The 14,013-nt window shown below is 46.0% G+C and overlaps 1 protein-coding gene across 7 annotated transcripts in view; it reads left to right on the forward strand.

Annotated features, from left to right (window-relative positions):
• Positions 1-14,013, forward strand: part of LOC139262996 (teneurin-3-like) — a 924,456-nt gene that overhangs the window by 592,428 nt on the left and 318,015 nt on the right. Inside the window, exon 1 of one of the 7 annotated variants that reach the window (XM_070878454.1) lies at positions 13,906-13,970. The exons of the other annotated variants lie outside the window; for them this stretch is intronic. Within the exon in view, the coding sequence (XP_070734555.1) occupies positions 13,955-13,970 (16 nt within the window). The 5' untranslated portion in view covers positions 13,906-13,954. Of the gene's footprint in view, positions 1-13,905; positions 13,971-14,013 lie in introns of those variants that run through there. 7 annotated transcript variants of the gene reach the window in all.

Here is a 14,013-nt window from a genome sequence, read left to right on the forward strand (position 1 = left end):
GGATGGTACAGGTACTGAGCAAGGGGATATCGGGGCTGGCTGGCTTGGGGCTGGGAATGTGGCAGAGAGATCATGGGGGGGTGGGTGGCGGGTTGCGGTGGATCGCGGGGTCAGGCCAGCGATTGCGGGAGTCAGCAGCGAGGAAGGACTTCAATTTGTTCATGTCGGAGTTCTGCGCATGAGCCACCCGGTGGCCGGGAATGGTTCTGGACGAGGGATGGTTCTGGATTAGGGAGTTCTGGATAAGGGAGGTTCAACCTGTATCCTGAAAGCAATTAAAAAGGTTTGTCGGGCAGGTTATTTCCCATCTAACCTGTTTCTTATTAAGTTATTGCCGTACAGCTGCTCCTCCAACCTATCCCCTTTGAATAGCTTCAATTCCAGGATCTGTTTCTGATTCTCGGCTCAAGGCCCTGTCATTACCTCGGTCAGGTTTGTTCAATGTGGGCCTTATGTTTGCTTGGTTCCAGTCCTGTGTAATCACATCAACGCTCCAAGGATTTCCTCATGATAGCAGCCAGTGACCCACAAATTCCCCCCGCCCGGTTTCTTTTAGAGCCTTAATAGATCTCCCAACATGCCCCGGAGATCTTTTAGTTTTAAGTCCCTTTTAATGTATCCAACAGCACTGCTACATTGAATTAAAATCCTGAAGGACACTGAAATGAGAGAGTATTGCATTATCGTTTCTCGTCAATACATCTAGAAAATATTCAAATACATCTTCTCCAATGGCGCTCTAATTATTTTTAGAGTTTTAACTTCCTCTCGAATTGCTCCTTTATTTTAGTATTGTGCTAAGCATCTTTTGCTATACTTATCCATCCATAGGGTCCTTTTACTTCTTTTAATATGCTTTTGTAAACTCCTACACTTCTCCCCTGGAGACTTTGCACAATGTGTCTTCCTTTTTTGCTACCAATTTAATTGCCCTTCTCATCCATTTTGGAGACTGTTGATTTTGCTCACGTTTATCTATCTTGGGTATCTATTTAACTTGCACACTCAGGGTGAACATTTGAATGAAATCCTGTCAACGCAATCATATCAACAGGTTAGTGCCCCTTATGAAATAGCAGAGACAGGAATTCAATATGAGCACATTAAGCATTCTTAGCATAACATTGCCATCAGTAATTTGCCAGGTTTTCATTTTCGAAGTGCTAATTTTTCTCAGCTGAATTATTTGCCAGCAATATCTCCCAAGTTAATTTTCTTGAGTCAGCTGATTTCATACAAGATAAAGAAAGACTTGCATTTATCTAGCACCGTTTACGACCACTGGACGCCCCAAAGTGCTTTAGAACCAATTAAGTGTTTTTGAGTCACTGTTGTAATGTGGGAAACGTGGCAGCCAATTTACACACAGCAAGCTCCCACAAACAGCAATGTTATAATGATCAGATAATCAATTATGTTAATTAGTGATGTTGAATAAATATTGGCTGGACAACTTCCCTGCTCTTCTTCGAAATAGTACGAATAGGATCTTTTACATCCATCTGAGAGAGCAGACAGGGCCTCGGTTTATCATCTCATCCGAAAGACGGCACCTCTGACAGTGCAGCACTCCCTCAGTACTGCACCGGAGTGTCACACTAGATTTTTTTGTACTCAAGTCTCTGGAGTGTGACTCTAACCCACAATCTCTAAATCAGAGATGTGTGTGCTACCAACTGAGCCCCAGCTGACACTTGCAGAGCACTTGCTGGAAATCTGGTCTAACAGCAAGCATGGATTGTACAAGCAAGTCATAGTGCCAGTGCAAGGAGCCTGTCCCAATAGTTACTCTTCCTACACTGGAAGAACCCCATTGCTGTACAGGGGGACTGATAGCTTCGAACAAAGAGATGGCATTCAACAGTAATGTGGACCTCTAGGCCATTGGAGACACTGGAGTCACCTGCTTTAAATAATAGCACGGCGCGAGAATCGGGGCTGCATCCAGTGGCTACACTGCAACATAATTACAGCACGCTTTAATGGAAGTTAACCTCATTACTTATTTATTCCGACTATCAAGTCAAGAGAGCTCTACACATTTCACTGACTCTGCATTCTGGTTTTACAGAGACATTTGGGATGTTGATAGATCCTTCCAGCTTAGCTCTCCCAATAAGTGTGTTACATGTCACTTAGCTAGCATGGCACACAGTTGGCTCGGAGTGAAAACAAATCAGCCAAATTTCCTATTCTTGATTATCATCCAGCAGTCCTCATGGGAAGGCGTGTGTGTGGAAATTGGGTGGAAAGAAAGACTTGCATTTATATACCGCCTTTCACGACCACCAGACGCCTCAAAGCACTTTACAGCCAATTAAGTACTTTTGGAGTGTAGTCACTGTTGTAATGTGGGAAACGTGGCAGCCAACTTGTGCACAGCAAGCTCCCACAAACAGCAATGTGATAATGACCAGATTAACTGTTTTTATTATGTTGATTGAGGGATAAATATTGGCCAGGATACCGGGGATAACTCCCCTGCTCTCCTTCAAAATAGTGCCATGGGATCTTTTACATCCACCTGAGAGAGAACAGACAGGGCCTCAGTTTAACATCTCATCCGAAAGACAGCACTTTGGACAGTGCAGTGCTCCCTCAGTAGTGCACTGGAGTATCAGCCTAGGGAGTCTCATCCTAGAGGGCGAGGGCAGTATCAAGCTCAACTGTAATGGCCTTCCTACAGTCAACCAACCTACTGACACTAAAGGGCGTATTTTATGATATTGTATCATGGGAGACCTTCGCTCCTGGGGGCAGAATTTCATCAAATTGACCTCTAACTGTCTGGGTGCAATTATGCCACATGTGCAGTCACAATCCAGCATGAATTGGTTTCTCCAAGAAAGGAGGCAAAAAAAGGAGATTGGAAGCAAATTGGAGGAGATGATAAGACAAAGACTGCAATTTGTAGAGCACAGCAGTAATTACAGACTTTGGGAGCCTGAGAGAGCGCAGTATTAAAAGAAAGTGATGTTAGTGGAGAAGGTGGTTTACTTCGACAATTTTCGCTCTTGTTTCTCCCCTCCTCTTCTCTCGGTCTGTGCTGGAGTGTATTCCATAGATGGTCGCAGCTCACTGGTATCTGCATTTGGAAGCCGAGATGAAAGTGCTGGCCCCTGAAGGTAGCACAGAAAAGCCCAACCCTGTACTCCAGCCAACACGCCTTGGATGTGTTCCTGGAGGTTTCATCACATGACCTCCCACCGTCAACTGCCCGCTCCTCCACGCTATTTCCCATTGGCCGGCCAACATGCCTTCCCATGCCAGTTGGAAAGCGATCAAATTCTTCAATACCCAATTGACTGATTATTGACTGTCAATCAAACAGCCCTTTTCCTTCTCCAATATCCTTACAACTTATCTAAAAAAAAAAAGGGTTCACAGTAAATGAAAACAGATAATACAATGTTTTTAAATGTCCATATGATGTTTCTCTTGGGTTCTTCCTGGCAGTGTGCGGGAGATCAATCTTCAATCCCTGGAGCCTCCGTGGGAAGGTTGACAATCCTAATTACAGCAGTTGTCGCCGGGTAGCACTGAGGAGCAGGAGACACTGACTTGAGTCTTACCTCCCACATCCCTCCCTAACCCTGAAGGTCTTAGGCCAGTTCTAGCACCCCAATTACAGCCTCAGCTAAGATCTGGCGCCATTGCACAGAGGAGGAATCGAGATTAACGAGATCGTGAGTTAATAAATCAATATTCAAGGGCGAGGGAGCAGTGAACACATTTGCTAATGTTGCTTTGAGTTGTATGGAAATTACAGCACAGAAACAGGCCATTCGTCCCAACAGGGCGTCCATGCCGGTGTTTATGCTCCACATGAGTCTCCTTTCTCCTCACTTCAACCCTATTGGCATATCCTTCTGTTGCTTTCTCCCTCAACGAGCTGTCCCTTAAATACATCCATTCTATGCGGCTGACGTAGGGAGGAGAAATTGCCACGGATGGATTCCTTTCAGAGGTGTTTGCAACAGATCAGAACAGGAGCCGGATTGAGGGCTGGAGGAGGCGGAATTGGTGGGGGGAGAAAAAGAAGCATTTGATCAATTGACGAGTTTGCTTTCGACGCAGCCCTTTAAAGGATGTTCGTGAATGGAGCTGGGTTCTTTTTCTGTTTCTTTCTTTAAAGTGGAAATAATTGCTTGCGGCCCCAAAGAAAGCGTCCTGCAATATGTTTCTTCTGGATTTGTTGTTCACGTGAAGGCAAGTCATCCCCGAGAAAGAAAGTAGCGCATCTGTCCTGCAGAGCTTCTAACAAATTCAAAACCGAAGAAAAGAAAGGAATCGGATCAAAGGTCTTCTTTCCTTAAAAGGGGATAAACTGCTGACTCATCCTTCCGATCATTCTGACTTCTTTAGCCGTACAAGTGTATTGGTATCTGCGATGCAGACAATGACCAGCTTGGGCTGAAAGGTTAATGGTAAACTGCCCTGTACACTCCTTCATTGGAATGCATCGTGAGACCTTTGCTACGAGGATCATTTCCTGGTGTAAGCCGGGCTTTAACCCTCTTATTATTTTGGCCATCTGAATGAAGTTGGCCTGAATGAGAAAGCAAGAGTGATTTATTGGATTGTCAGTCTTAGCTGCACTAATACTTAAATACTTTCTCTTAACTACTGAGAGTTTATTTGTGTGTGGATCAATTTCCCATTGATCTTCGTCAACAAAGGAAGAGACTCTCGACTGATGTTTGCTTGCTTCTCTCCTGAAAAATGGATGACTGGAGTTAAAAATCTGGTGAAGTCTTTGTGCCCCCATTTGTCCGTCTGAATCAACTTTCAGGCAGGCCTTTAACTGGGCGGCCAGCACTCCCGCCCAAAACAGGGAAGAGGCAACGTTCCCTCTAAGCTGTGCGGCTGGTCCGGCTCAACCCAGGACTGGCTTTTCCAGTGTTAAATTTCGCACAATGCGAAACTGTGAATGGGCCGCAAAGCCCCTTAAAAGGGTCGCACATCCCCCAAAAAATGAGGGGAAACTTTGGCAGGAGGCCGTTTAAATATGCAAATCATGGTCTTACACTTGTTGTATGACACCGATTACAGCTTTCACAGAGAAGTAGGCAAAGGAGCTATGGTGCATATCGGTCCCACTTTCTCCAGGTGTTGACAGGTCTTAAGGGGTCAATTCCTAAAAGGCACGTTTCCTTTTAAGATTTTTATAGGACCAGAAAGATTTTTATGTGGAGAGCCAAGAGAAGCTGGGTTGTTCTCCCTAGAGCAGAAAAGGTTTAAGGGGAGATTTAATAAATGCATTAAGGGATCAAGGGGTATGGGGAGAAAGCAGGAAAGGGGTACTGAGGTAAATGATCAGCCACGATCTTATTGAATGATGGTGCAGGCTCGAAGGGCCGAATGGCCTACTCCTGCACCTATTTTCTATGTTTCTATGCATTGCAGCTACAGCAAGTGATCAGGAAGGCCAATGGTATCTTGGCCTTTATTGCAAAGGGGATGGAGTATAAAAGCAGGGAAATCTTGCTACAGTTGTACAGGGTATTGGCGGGGCCGCACCTGGAATACTGCGTGCAGTTTTGGTTTCCATATTTACGAAAGGATATACTTGCTTTGGAGGCAGTTCAGCGAAGGTTCACTAGGTTGATTCCGGGGATAAGGGGGTTGACTTATAAGGAAAGGTTGAGTAGGTTGGGCCTCTCCTCATTGGAATTCAGAAGAATGAGAGATGATCTTATCGAAACGTATAAGATTATGAGGGGGCTTGACAAGGTGGATGCAGAGAGGATGTTTCCACTGATGGGGGAGACTAGAACTAGCGGGCATGATCTTAGAATAAGGAGCCGCCCATTTAAAACTGAGATGAGGAGAAATTTCTTCTCTGAGGGTTGTGGATCTGTGGAATTCGCTGCCTCAGAGAGCTGTGGAAGCTGGGACATTGTCTATTTCTGTCTTAAATTTATTCAGTTTCTTAAACAATAAGGGGATAAGGGGTTATGGGGAGCGGGCACGGAGGTGGACCTGAGTCCATGATCGGATCAGCCATGATCATATTGAATGGCGGAGCAGGCTCGAGGGGGCTTGACAAGATGGATGCAGAGAGGATGTTTCCACTGATGGGGGAGACTAGAACTAGGGGGCATAATCTTAGAATAAGGGGCCGCCCATTTAAAAGAGAGATGAGGAGAAATTTCTTTGAGGGTTGTAAATCTGTGGAATTCGCTGCCCCAGTGAGCTGTGGAAGCTGGGACATTGAATAAATTTAAGACAGAAATAGACTCTAAATTGTTGGCCTAGATTGTGTGAGGAAGTCTTGAAGTGGGGCTTGAACCTTCTGGCTTAGAGGCGAGAGCGCTACCACTGAGCCACAACAACAAACTGTATTTATATAGCGCCTTTAATGTAGTAAACCATCCCAAGGCGCTTCACCAGAGCATTCTCAAACAACATTTGACACCGAGTCACATCAGGAGATACTGGGACAGATGACCAAAGGGTAGGTTTTAAGGAGCATCTTAAAGGAGGAAAGATTTGCAGAGAGGTTTCGGGAGGGAATTCCAGAGCTTGGCAGCTGAAGGCACGGCTGCCAGTGGTTGAGCGATTAAAATCGGGGATGCTCAGGAGGCCAGAATTGGAGGAGCGCCGGTATCTCGGAGGGATGTGGGGCTGTACGAGGTTACAGAGATAAGCGGACAATAAGTAACTGAAGAGCAACTGGCACCCGTTGGCCTTATTCCAGCAAGGATGAGCTGACCAGGAGAGGGAAGAAAATTAACAGAATAATCTTTTAAAAACCGGTTTGGAAAAGCTTTGTAGTGCGGCCCATTTAATCATTCATTCAGCAAGTCAGTCAGCACAGGGTCTGCAGAGATCACTTTAAAAAAAAAACATTTAACACAAAAAGTGATTAGACTTTTAAAATGCAATAATGTCTCTAGGTGAGATTTGGCAGCAGATTCATTGTTGGTGTGCTGAGCATTGAAAAGCAGATAATTGGGGAGGATTTTCTGCTTGGGTCAGGGTTTCCGCTGTATATAACAGTTATACGCGGATTAAGAATTCCAGAAAATGGGAGTGAATTGATTCTGGCGCGGTGCTTTGGAACTGTGTTATACGATCCGATATCTCTTTACCTGGAGTCTGTGTATTTTTTACAATCACAGTGACACTGTCGAGTCAAGCTGGGGCATGATTTTACAGTTGCTGTCCACTCTTAACGTGAGCACAGGAGCAGACTATTTAACTGTGGAGGGCTTTGCACTTGAGCCGGAATACTGGCAACCGAATGTGTATACGCACACACATGTATATATTTGTCAACCATGGCTCAGTGGCTAGCACTCTTGCCTCTGAGTCAGAAAGTTGTGGGTTCAAGTCCCACCCCAGAGACTTGAGTGTAAAATAAAATCTCGGCTGACTCGAGCAGTACTGAGGAAATGCTGCACTGTTTACAACAGTGACTGCACTTCAGTGGCTGCAAAGCGCTTTGCGATGTCCCGGGGTTGTGAAAGCCACTGTATATATGCAAGTCTTTCTTCTATATAATGTATAAATAAATAATATGTATGTAGACACATAATCCTCATCTGCACATAAACCACACACAGGCAGTTTGCAGCAAGGGTTACTGGAATGCAAGCAAGACTTTTTCTCTCCCTAGCCCAGAGGTGCTCAGGCTAGTTTGTAACTGTCCAACTGATAACCCTGGCTGAGGTCGGCCCACAGACTGGGGATTAATCATTAACCACCTGGGTATCGCTTCACGTTCAGTTGGTCATAGTTTCTCCAGGTGGAGCACCTTTGCTTCAATCCTTAGACTGCTCTGAAGTACTTGCTCTGACTAACATACATAAGAAATAGGAACAGGAGAGGTCATTTGACCCCTCGAGCCTCCTCCGCCATTCACTAAGATCATGGCTGATCTGATCCTGCCCGCTCCCCATAACCCTTGACTCCCTTTGACTAGCATTAATGGCACCATTACAGGCCAATCTGTAACCGACATCACCAGGGTGGCTTGGGAACCCACAAGTAAACTCAACAACAACTTGTATTTATATAACATCTTTAACGTAGTGAAACATCCCAAGGCACTTCACAGGAGTATTATGAGATAAAAAATTTGACACCGAGCTGCATAAGGAGAAATTAGGGCAGGTGACCAAAAGTTTGGTCAAAGAGGTATATTTTAAGGAGCGTCTTAAAGAAGGAAAGAGAGGCGGAGAGGTTTAGGCAGGGAGTTACAGAACTTGGGGGCCGAGGCAACAGAAGGCACGGCCACCAATCGTTGAGCGATTATAATCAGGGATACTCAAGCAGACAGAATTAGAGGAGCGCAGACATCACAGGTGGGGAGGGGGGTGGGGGTGATGTTGTGGGGCTGGAGGAGATTACAGCGATCGGGAGGGATTTGAAAACAAGGTTGAAAATTTTGAAATCGAGATGTTGCTTAACCGGGAGCCAATGTAGGTCAGTGAGTCCAGGGATGATGGGTGAGCAGGACTTGGTGCGAGTTAAGACACGGGCAGACGAGTTTTGGATCACCTTTAGCTTATGTAGGAGGCCAGCCAGGAGTGTGTTGGAATAGTCCAGTCTAGAGGTAACAAAGGCATGGATGAGGGCTTCAGCAGCAGATGAGCTGAGGCAGAGGCAGAGACGGGCGATGTTACGGAGGTGGAAATAGGCGGTCTTAGTTATGCTGTGGATATGTGGCCAAAAGGTCATTTCAGGGTCAAGTATGACATCAAGGTTGTGAACAGTCTGGTTCAGTCTCAGGCTGAAGTTGGAGAGAGGGATGTCGTCAGTGGCTGGGGAACGGAGTTTGTGGCGGCGATCGAAAATAATGGCTTTGGTCTTCCCAATATTGAATTGGAGAAAATTTCTGCTCATCCAGAACTGGATGTCGGACAAGCAGTCTGACAATTTAGAGACCGAGAAGGGGTCGAGAAAAGTAGTGGCGAGTTAGAGCTGGATGTCCTCAGCGTACATGTCGAAACTGACGTGTTTTCGGATGATGTCGCCAAGGGGCAACATGTAGATGAGAAATAGGAGGGGGCCAAAGATAGATCTTTGGGGGCACCAGAGGTAACTGGGCACAATAGTGTATTTGGTTACATTAGTGGACCAGTAAACCAGGGGCCTGGTCGAATAATCCAGGGAATCGGAGTTCAAATCCCACTACAGCAATTTGACAATTTGAATTCAGTTCAAAGAAATTTAGGAATAAGTGGCCATTAAGCTGTTGGATTGTTGTAAATACTCATCAGGTTCACTCGTATCCTCTGGGGAAAGAATCCTGGGTCCAATGTGGAAGCCACTCATCTATCAAACCGCTATCTCAGGGCGATTAGGGATGGGCAACAATATACAGGCCGTGCCAATAATTAAAATATTGTTTAAATTATGTTGTTTCCTCAGAAGTTAGAGGTATCAAGGTGATATCTTTTCTTTAAAGGAAGGTTGAGAGGAATGCATTTTCTTGTCCTTTTAAGTTGTGATTCTTTTCAGAGAAACTTTTTGGGAAGGGTTAAATCCATGGGGCTGATGAAAGGAAAGTGATTCACAGTTCCAGAGTCCTGGAGGTTTCTTTCCCTTTCAAAAATACTTAATGGTAATTTTCTACACACTTGGATGCATTTATTTATGAAACATCTCAGCTTTAATTCTTTCTGGATGACAGTGAGAACATTGTACTTTTTTGTAGCTTACTCAATGACAATCTTTTTAGTTTATAGAGAAATTGCTTCTCTGGCAGAAACTTCCTGTTCTCTTCTTCTATCTACTCTCTCTGTCAATTATTTCTAATGTTCTTCTCTGAACCATCCTTCTCAAACGATGCAAACTGGGTGTTTTGACAAGTGAGGAAGGGAGAGTTTTAATAGTGTTTTGAGACCGATAGGTTGAAAGTGCGATGCGCAGTGTAGTGGTGGATATTGCCAAGCCATTTTGATGAGCCCTGGAATGAAATTTGCACCTAAAGTTAATCTTGTTGTCCTAGCATCATCAACAACATACATCATCATACAATAACTTGTATTTATATAGCGCCTTTAACATAGTGAAACGTCCCAAGGCGCTTCACAAGAGTATTAGGAGATTAAAAAATTGACATGAGTCGCATAAGTAGAAATTAGTGCAGGTGACCAAAAGCTTGGTCAAAGAGGTAGGTTTTAAGGAGTGTCTTGGAAGGAGGAACGAGAAGTAGAGAGGCGGGGAGGTTTATGCAGGGAATTCCTGAACTTGGAGCATCAATTCAGAACTAGAGTTTGAATATTCATTAGTGATATGTGGAGGTTGGCCTTTGGGATTATATACCATGCAGTTCAGTTTCATTTGAAAAATCAGAATTTATTTGAAGTGTGTTGTAGATATTTCATTTGAAGACTCCCTCCCCCACTGCAGCAGTACCTCACATAGCCTAGTGATGTAAAATAGGACATCGCCTGCCGAGCTACGAGCAACACTGCAGCAGATACACTAGCATTTATACTTAAAGAAAATATATATTTTTAATTAAATGTATTCAGTTTCGGAAGTAGTTCACTCAAAGAGCTCTATGTGCACGAGATGCTCTGGCAATGATGCATCAGAAATTGAGGGGCAAGTTCAGAGGGCAAAGGTCACCAATTTCTGGGTTGCAGGATAGAAATTCTTGCTATAAATAAGCTGCTCGTTCAGCAGGCTCCACAATGCCTGCAGGCCGCTCGTCTTGTCACCTTTTAATTAATGCTGTTCGCCAAGAGTTTCAACCAGTTTAAACCAGAAAATCAGAACCCACTCCTTCGATGGCTCTGTGAGTATAGCCACAGTCCAATATGGTCCCAGGAAGGCCATACAAATCGAGAAGGTTCCAGGTTAGAAAAGTTGGCCTGTGCTGAGGTAGCTGACCTCATCCCTGGTGCTTGTAAAAGGTGCTATAACTGGCTTTAGCATCTCCGTGCTAGTGGGAGGCAGGGGGTGAGGGAGTAATGGAACAGGGGAGGTTGAAGGTAGACTTATGAGGTGTATAAAATTATGAGGAGCTTAGAGTGGATAGGAAGGACCTATTTCCCTTAGCAGAGGGGTCAATAACCAGGGGGCATAGATTTAAAGTAATTGGTAGAAGAATTAGAGGGAAGTTGAGGAGAACCTTTTTCACCCAGAGGGCATTGGGGGTCTGGAACACACTACCTGTAAGAATGGTAGAGGCAGAAATCCTCATCGTATTTAAAAAGTGCCTGGATATGCACTTTGTGCCGTAATATACAAGGCTACGGACCAAGAGCTGGAAAGTGGGATTAGGCTGGATAGCACTTCTTTAGCCGGCACAGACACGATGGGCCGAATAGCCTCCTTCTGTGCTGAAAATTTCTATGACTAAATACTCATCCAGGGTTCCTGCTTCTGATCGCTATCCAGTGACTGCGCTGGGAAGTTTTAAGCGTGTAAGCATCGATTAAGGACAGAATTGGCCATCCTGCTGGGGAAAGGAAAGAATAGTGGAAGTCATTGAACTGTACCACACAAGAGGTTGGGCCTTCAGGGTTGGAGGGGGAGGGAAAGAAAAAACAGCACAACTCTTGAAATAGCTTCCTTGAAAGCAACGAGAGAGGCTTACAGGCCTCGATCGCTACTGGTAACAGCCTAGGCAAGTTTCAGATCATAGAAAAATAACGACACAGGAGGAGGCCATTCGGCCCAGCGTGTCCGTGGTGGTTGAAAAAGAGCTACCCAGTCTAATCACACCTTCCAGCACTAGATCTGTAGCCTTGTAGCTTACAGCTCTAAGTGCACATGTAAGTACCTTTTTAAATGTGGTGAGGGTTTCTGCCTCTCATCATCATAGGTAGTCCCTCAAAATCGAGGAAGACTGGCTTCCACTCTAAAAGTGAGTTCTTAGATGACTGAACAGTCCAATACAGGAATTAGTCTCTGTCACAGGTGGGACAGACAGTCGTTGAAGGAAAGGGTGGGTGGGGAGTCTGGTTTGCTGCACACTCCTTCCGCTGCCTGCGTTTGCTTTCTGCATGCTCTCGGCGACGAGATTCTACCACCCTTTGAGTTCCAGACCCCCACCACCTTCTGGATATTACTGTAATTACTCACCTGCCCTGTAGGACAGCTATTACCCCTTTTATAGGGAGAATAAAATGCCGTCCTGGAGACACTTGATCAACACTGTGTGTTGGGTATTCTCGGCAGTCTGAGATTGTGACTCAGTTGGCAGCAGTTTAAACAACTATGAGCATGTATCACCGTCTATTCATCTGACTGTGAAGTCTGAATCTCAAGTGAAGTAATAGCAGTGATATTTGGACAGGTCTCGGAATCTAAGCCACTTGCTGTCTCTCCGAACTGTTTACTGCTGAAAGTGGGCTTCAGTGTCAACAATTTTTTTTTAAGAAGTTGGCTTCATGGAAGCATGGGAGGGGGAATGGGATACAACTTGTCACTGCAACCTCTAGCAGGCAGTCGAGGCAGCAAATCAGGTACAGCAGTGGGTTTTGTGGGCAAAAGCAGTGTGCAGCATTCTTCTTTATCTCCTCCTCTTGTTATTGTCACCCACCCACCAACCACCACTTCAGGCTTGTGTCAGAGGTCACTGATGCTGTCCATCCAGTCACAATTGGCTGCACAGATGCTGCTAAGTCACAGCAGAGCGCTCCCAATGTCTCGGGAGAGGCTGCTGTTCCACTCAGCAGTTTTGTTGGGGAAGCTGCTCGCTTGAATGGAAGCCTGAGCGAAGCACTGTTATTAATGAATTATGACAGGCCTTGTAGTCGGCAGGGGCAGAGCGGTTTCAGCTCTCGCTCGCTCTCTCTCTTTTTAAGGACACAACTTAATTGACGAAGGCGAAAGATGAAAAAAAAAGCGCTCTTTTTTTTTTAAAGTGCGCACTTTTCAGATCGCCGAAGGGTATGTGGCTGGCTGCAAGTGGCAGTGTTTAAAGCCCATTGTAATGGCCGGATGGTTTTGCAGACAATGATCTCTCGCAGCCGCCGCTCCCGCTGTCACTGGGCTGCTCCTCACCTTGGCCCTTGCCTTGCCGGTGCGATGCCGAGCCGGCTCGAGGTGTGGTGCGAGTTTGGGGAAGGGGCTGAGTATTGCAGTCGCCTGTAGGTTCACTGAAGGGGTTGAGTATTGCAGTCGCCTGTAGGTTCACAGAGAGAAGGGGTTGAGTATTGCAGTCGCCTGTAGGTTCACAGAGAGAAGGGGTTGAGTATTGCAGTCGCCTGTAGGTTCACAGAGAGAAGGGGCTGAGTATTGCAGTCGCCTGTAGGTTCACAGAGAGAAGGGGCTGAGTATTGCAGTCGCCTGTAGGTTCACTGAAGGGGCTGAGTATTGCAGTCGCCTGTAGGTTCACTGAAGGGGCTGAGTATTGCAGTCGCCTGTAGGTTCACTGAAGGGGCTGAGTATTGCAGTCGCCTGTAGGTTCACTGAAGGGGTTGAGTATTGCAGTCGCCTGTAGGTTCACTGAAGGGGCTGAGTATTGCAGTCGCCTGTAGGTTCACTGAAGGGGCTGAGTATTGCAGTCGCCTGTAGGTTCACAGAGAGAAGGGGCTGAGTATTGCAGTCGCCTGTAGGTTCACAGAGAGAAGGGGCTGAGTATTGCAGTCGCCTGTAGGTTCACAGAGAGAAGGGGTTGAGTATTGCAGTCGCCTGTAGGTTCACAGAGAGAAGGGGTTGAGTATTGCAGTCGCCTGTAGGTTCACAGAGAGAAGGGGTTGAGTATTGCAGTCGCCTGTAGGTTCACAGAGAGAAGGGGCTGAGTATTGCAGTCGCCTGTAGGTTCACAGAGAGAAGGGGCTGAGTATTGCAGTCGCCTGTAGGTTCACTGAGAGAAGGGACAGGGAGGGGAGAGAGAGAGAGCTCGGTATCAGGCGGCGGGGAGTCAAACTCTGAATACTTCTCGGCAACAGTCCCCTGGAGGCATGACGGGGACAGACGAGCAACAAACTCCACGCACCAAACTTTCTCTCTCATTTTCTCCACGGATGTCGGCGGTGACGAGGCAATGGACTGTCAGCCCGGTGAGTTGCGGAGACTGTTCCCCTCCCGCTCTCTCAGTTGTTG

The sequence above is a fragment of the Pristiophorus japonicus genome, chromosome 1 (assembly GCF_044704955.1).
Source record: "Pristiophorus japonicus isolate sPriJap1 chromosome 1, sPriJap1.hap1, whole genome shotgun sequence".
NCBI lineage: Eukaryota > Metazoa > Chordata > Chondrichthyes > Pristiophoridae > Pristiophorus > Pristiophorus japonicus.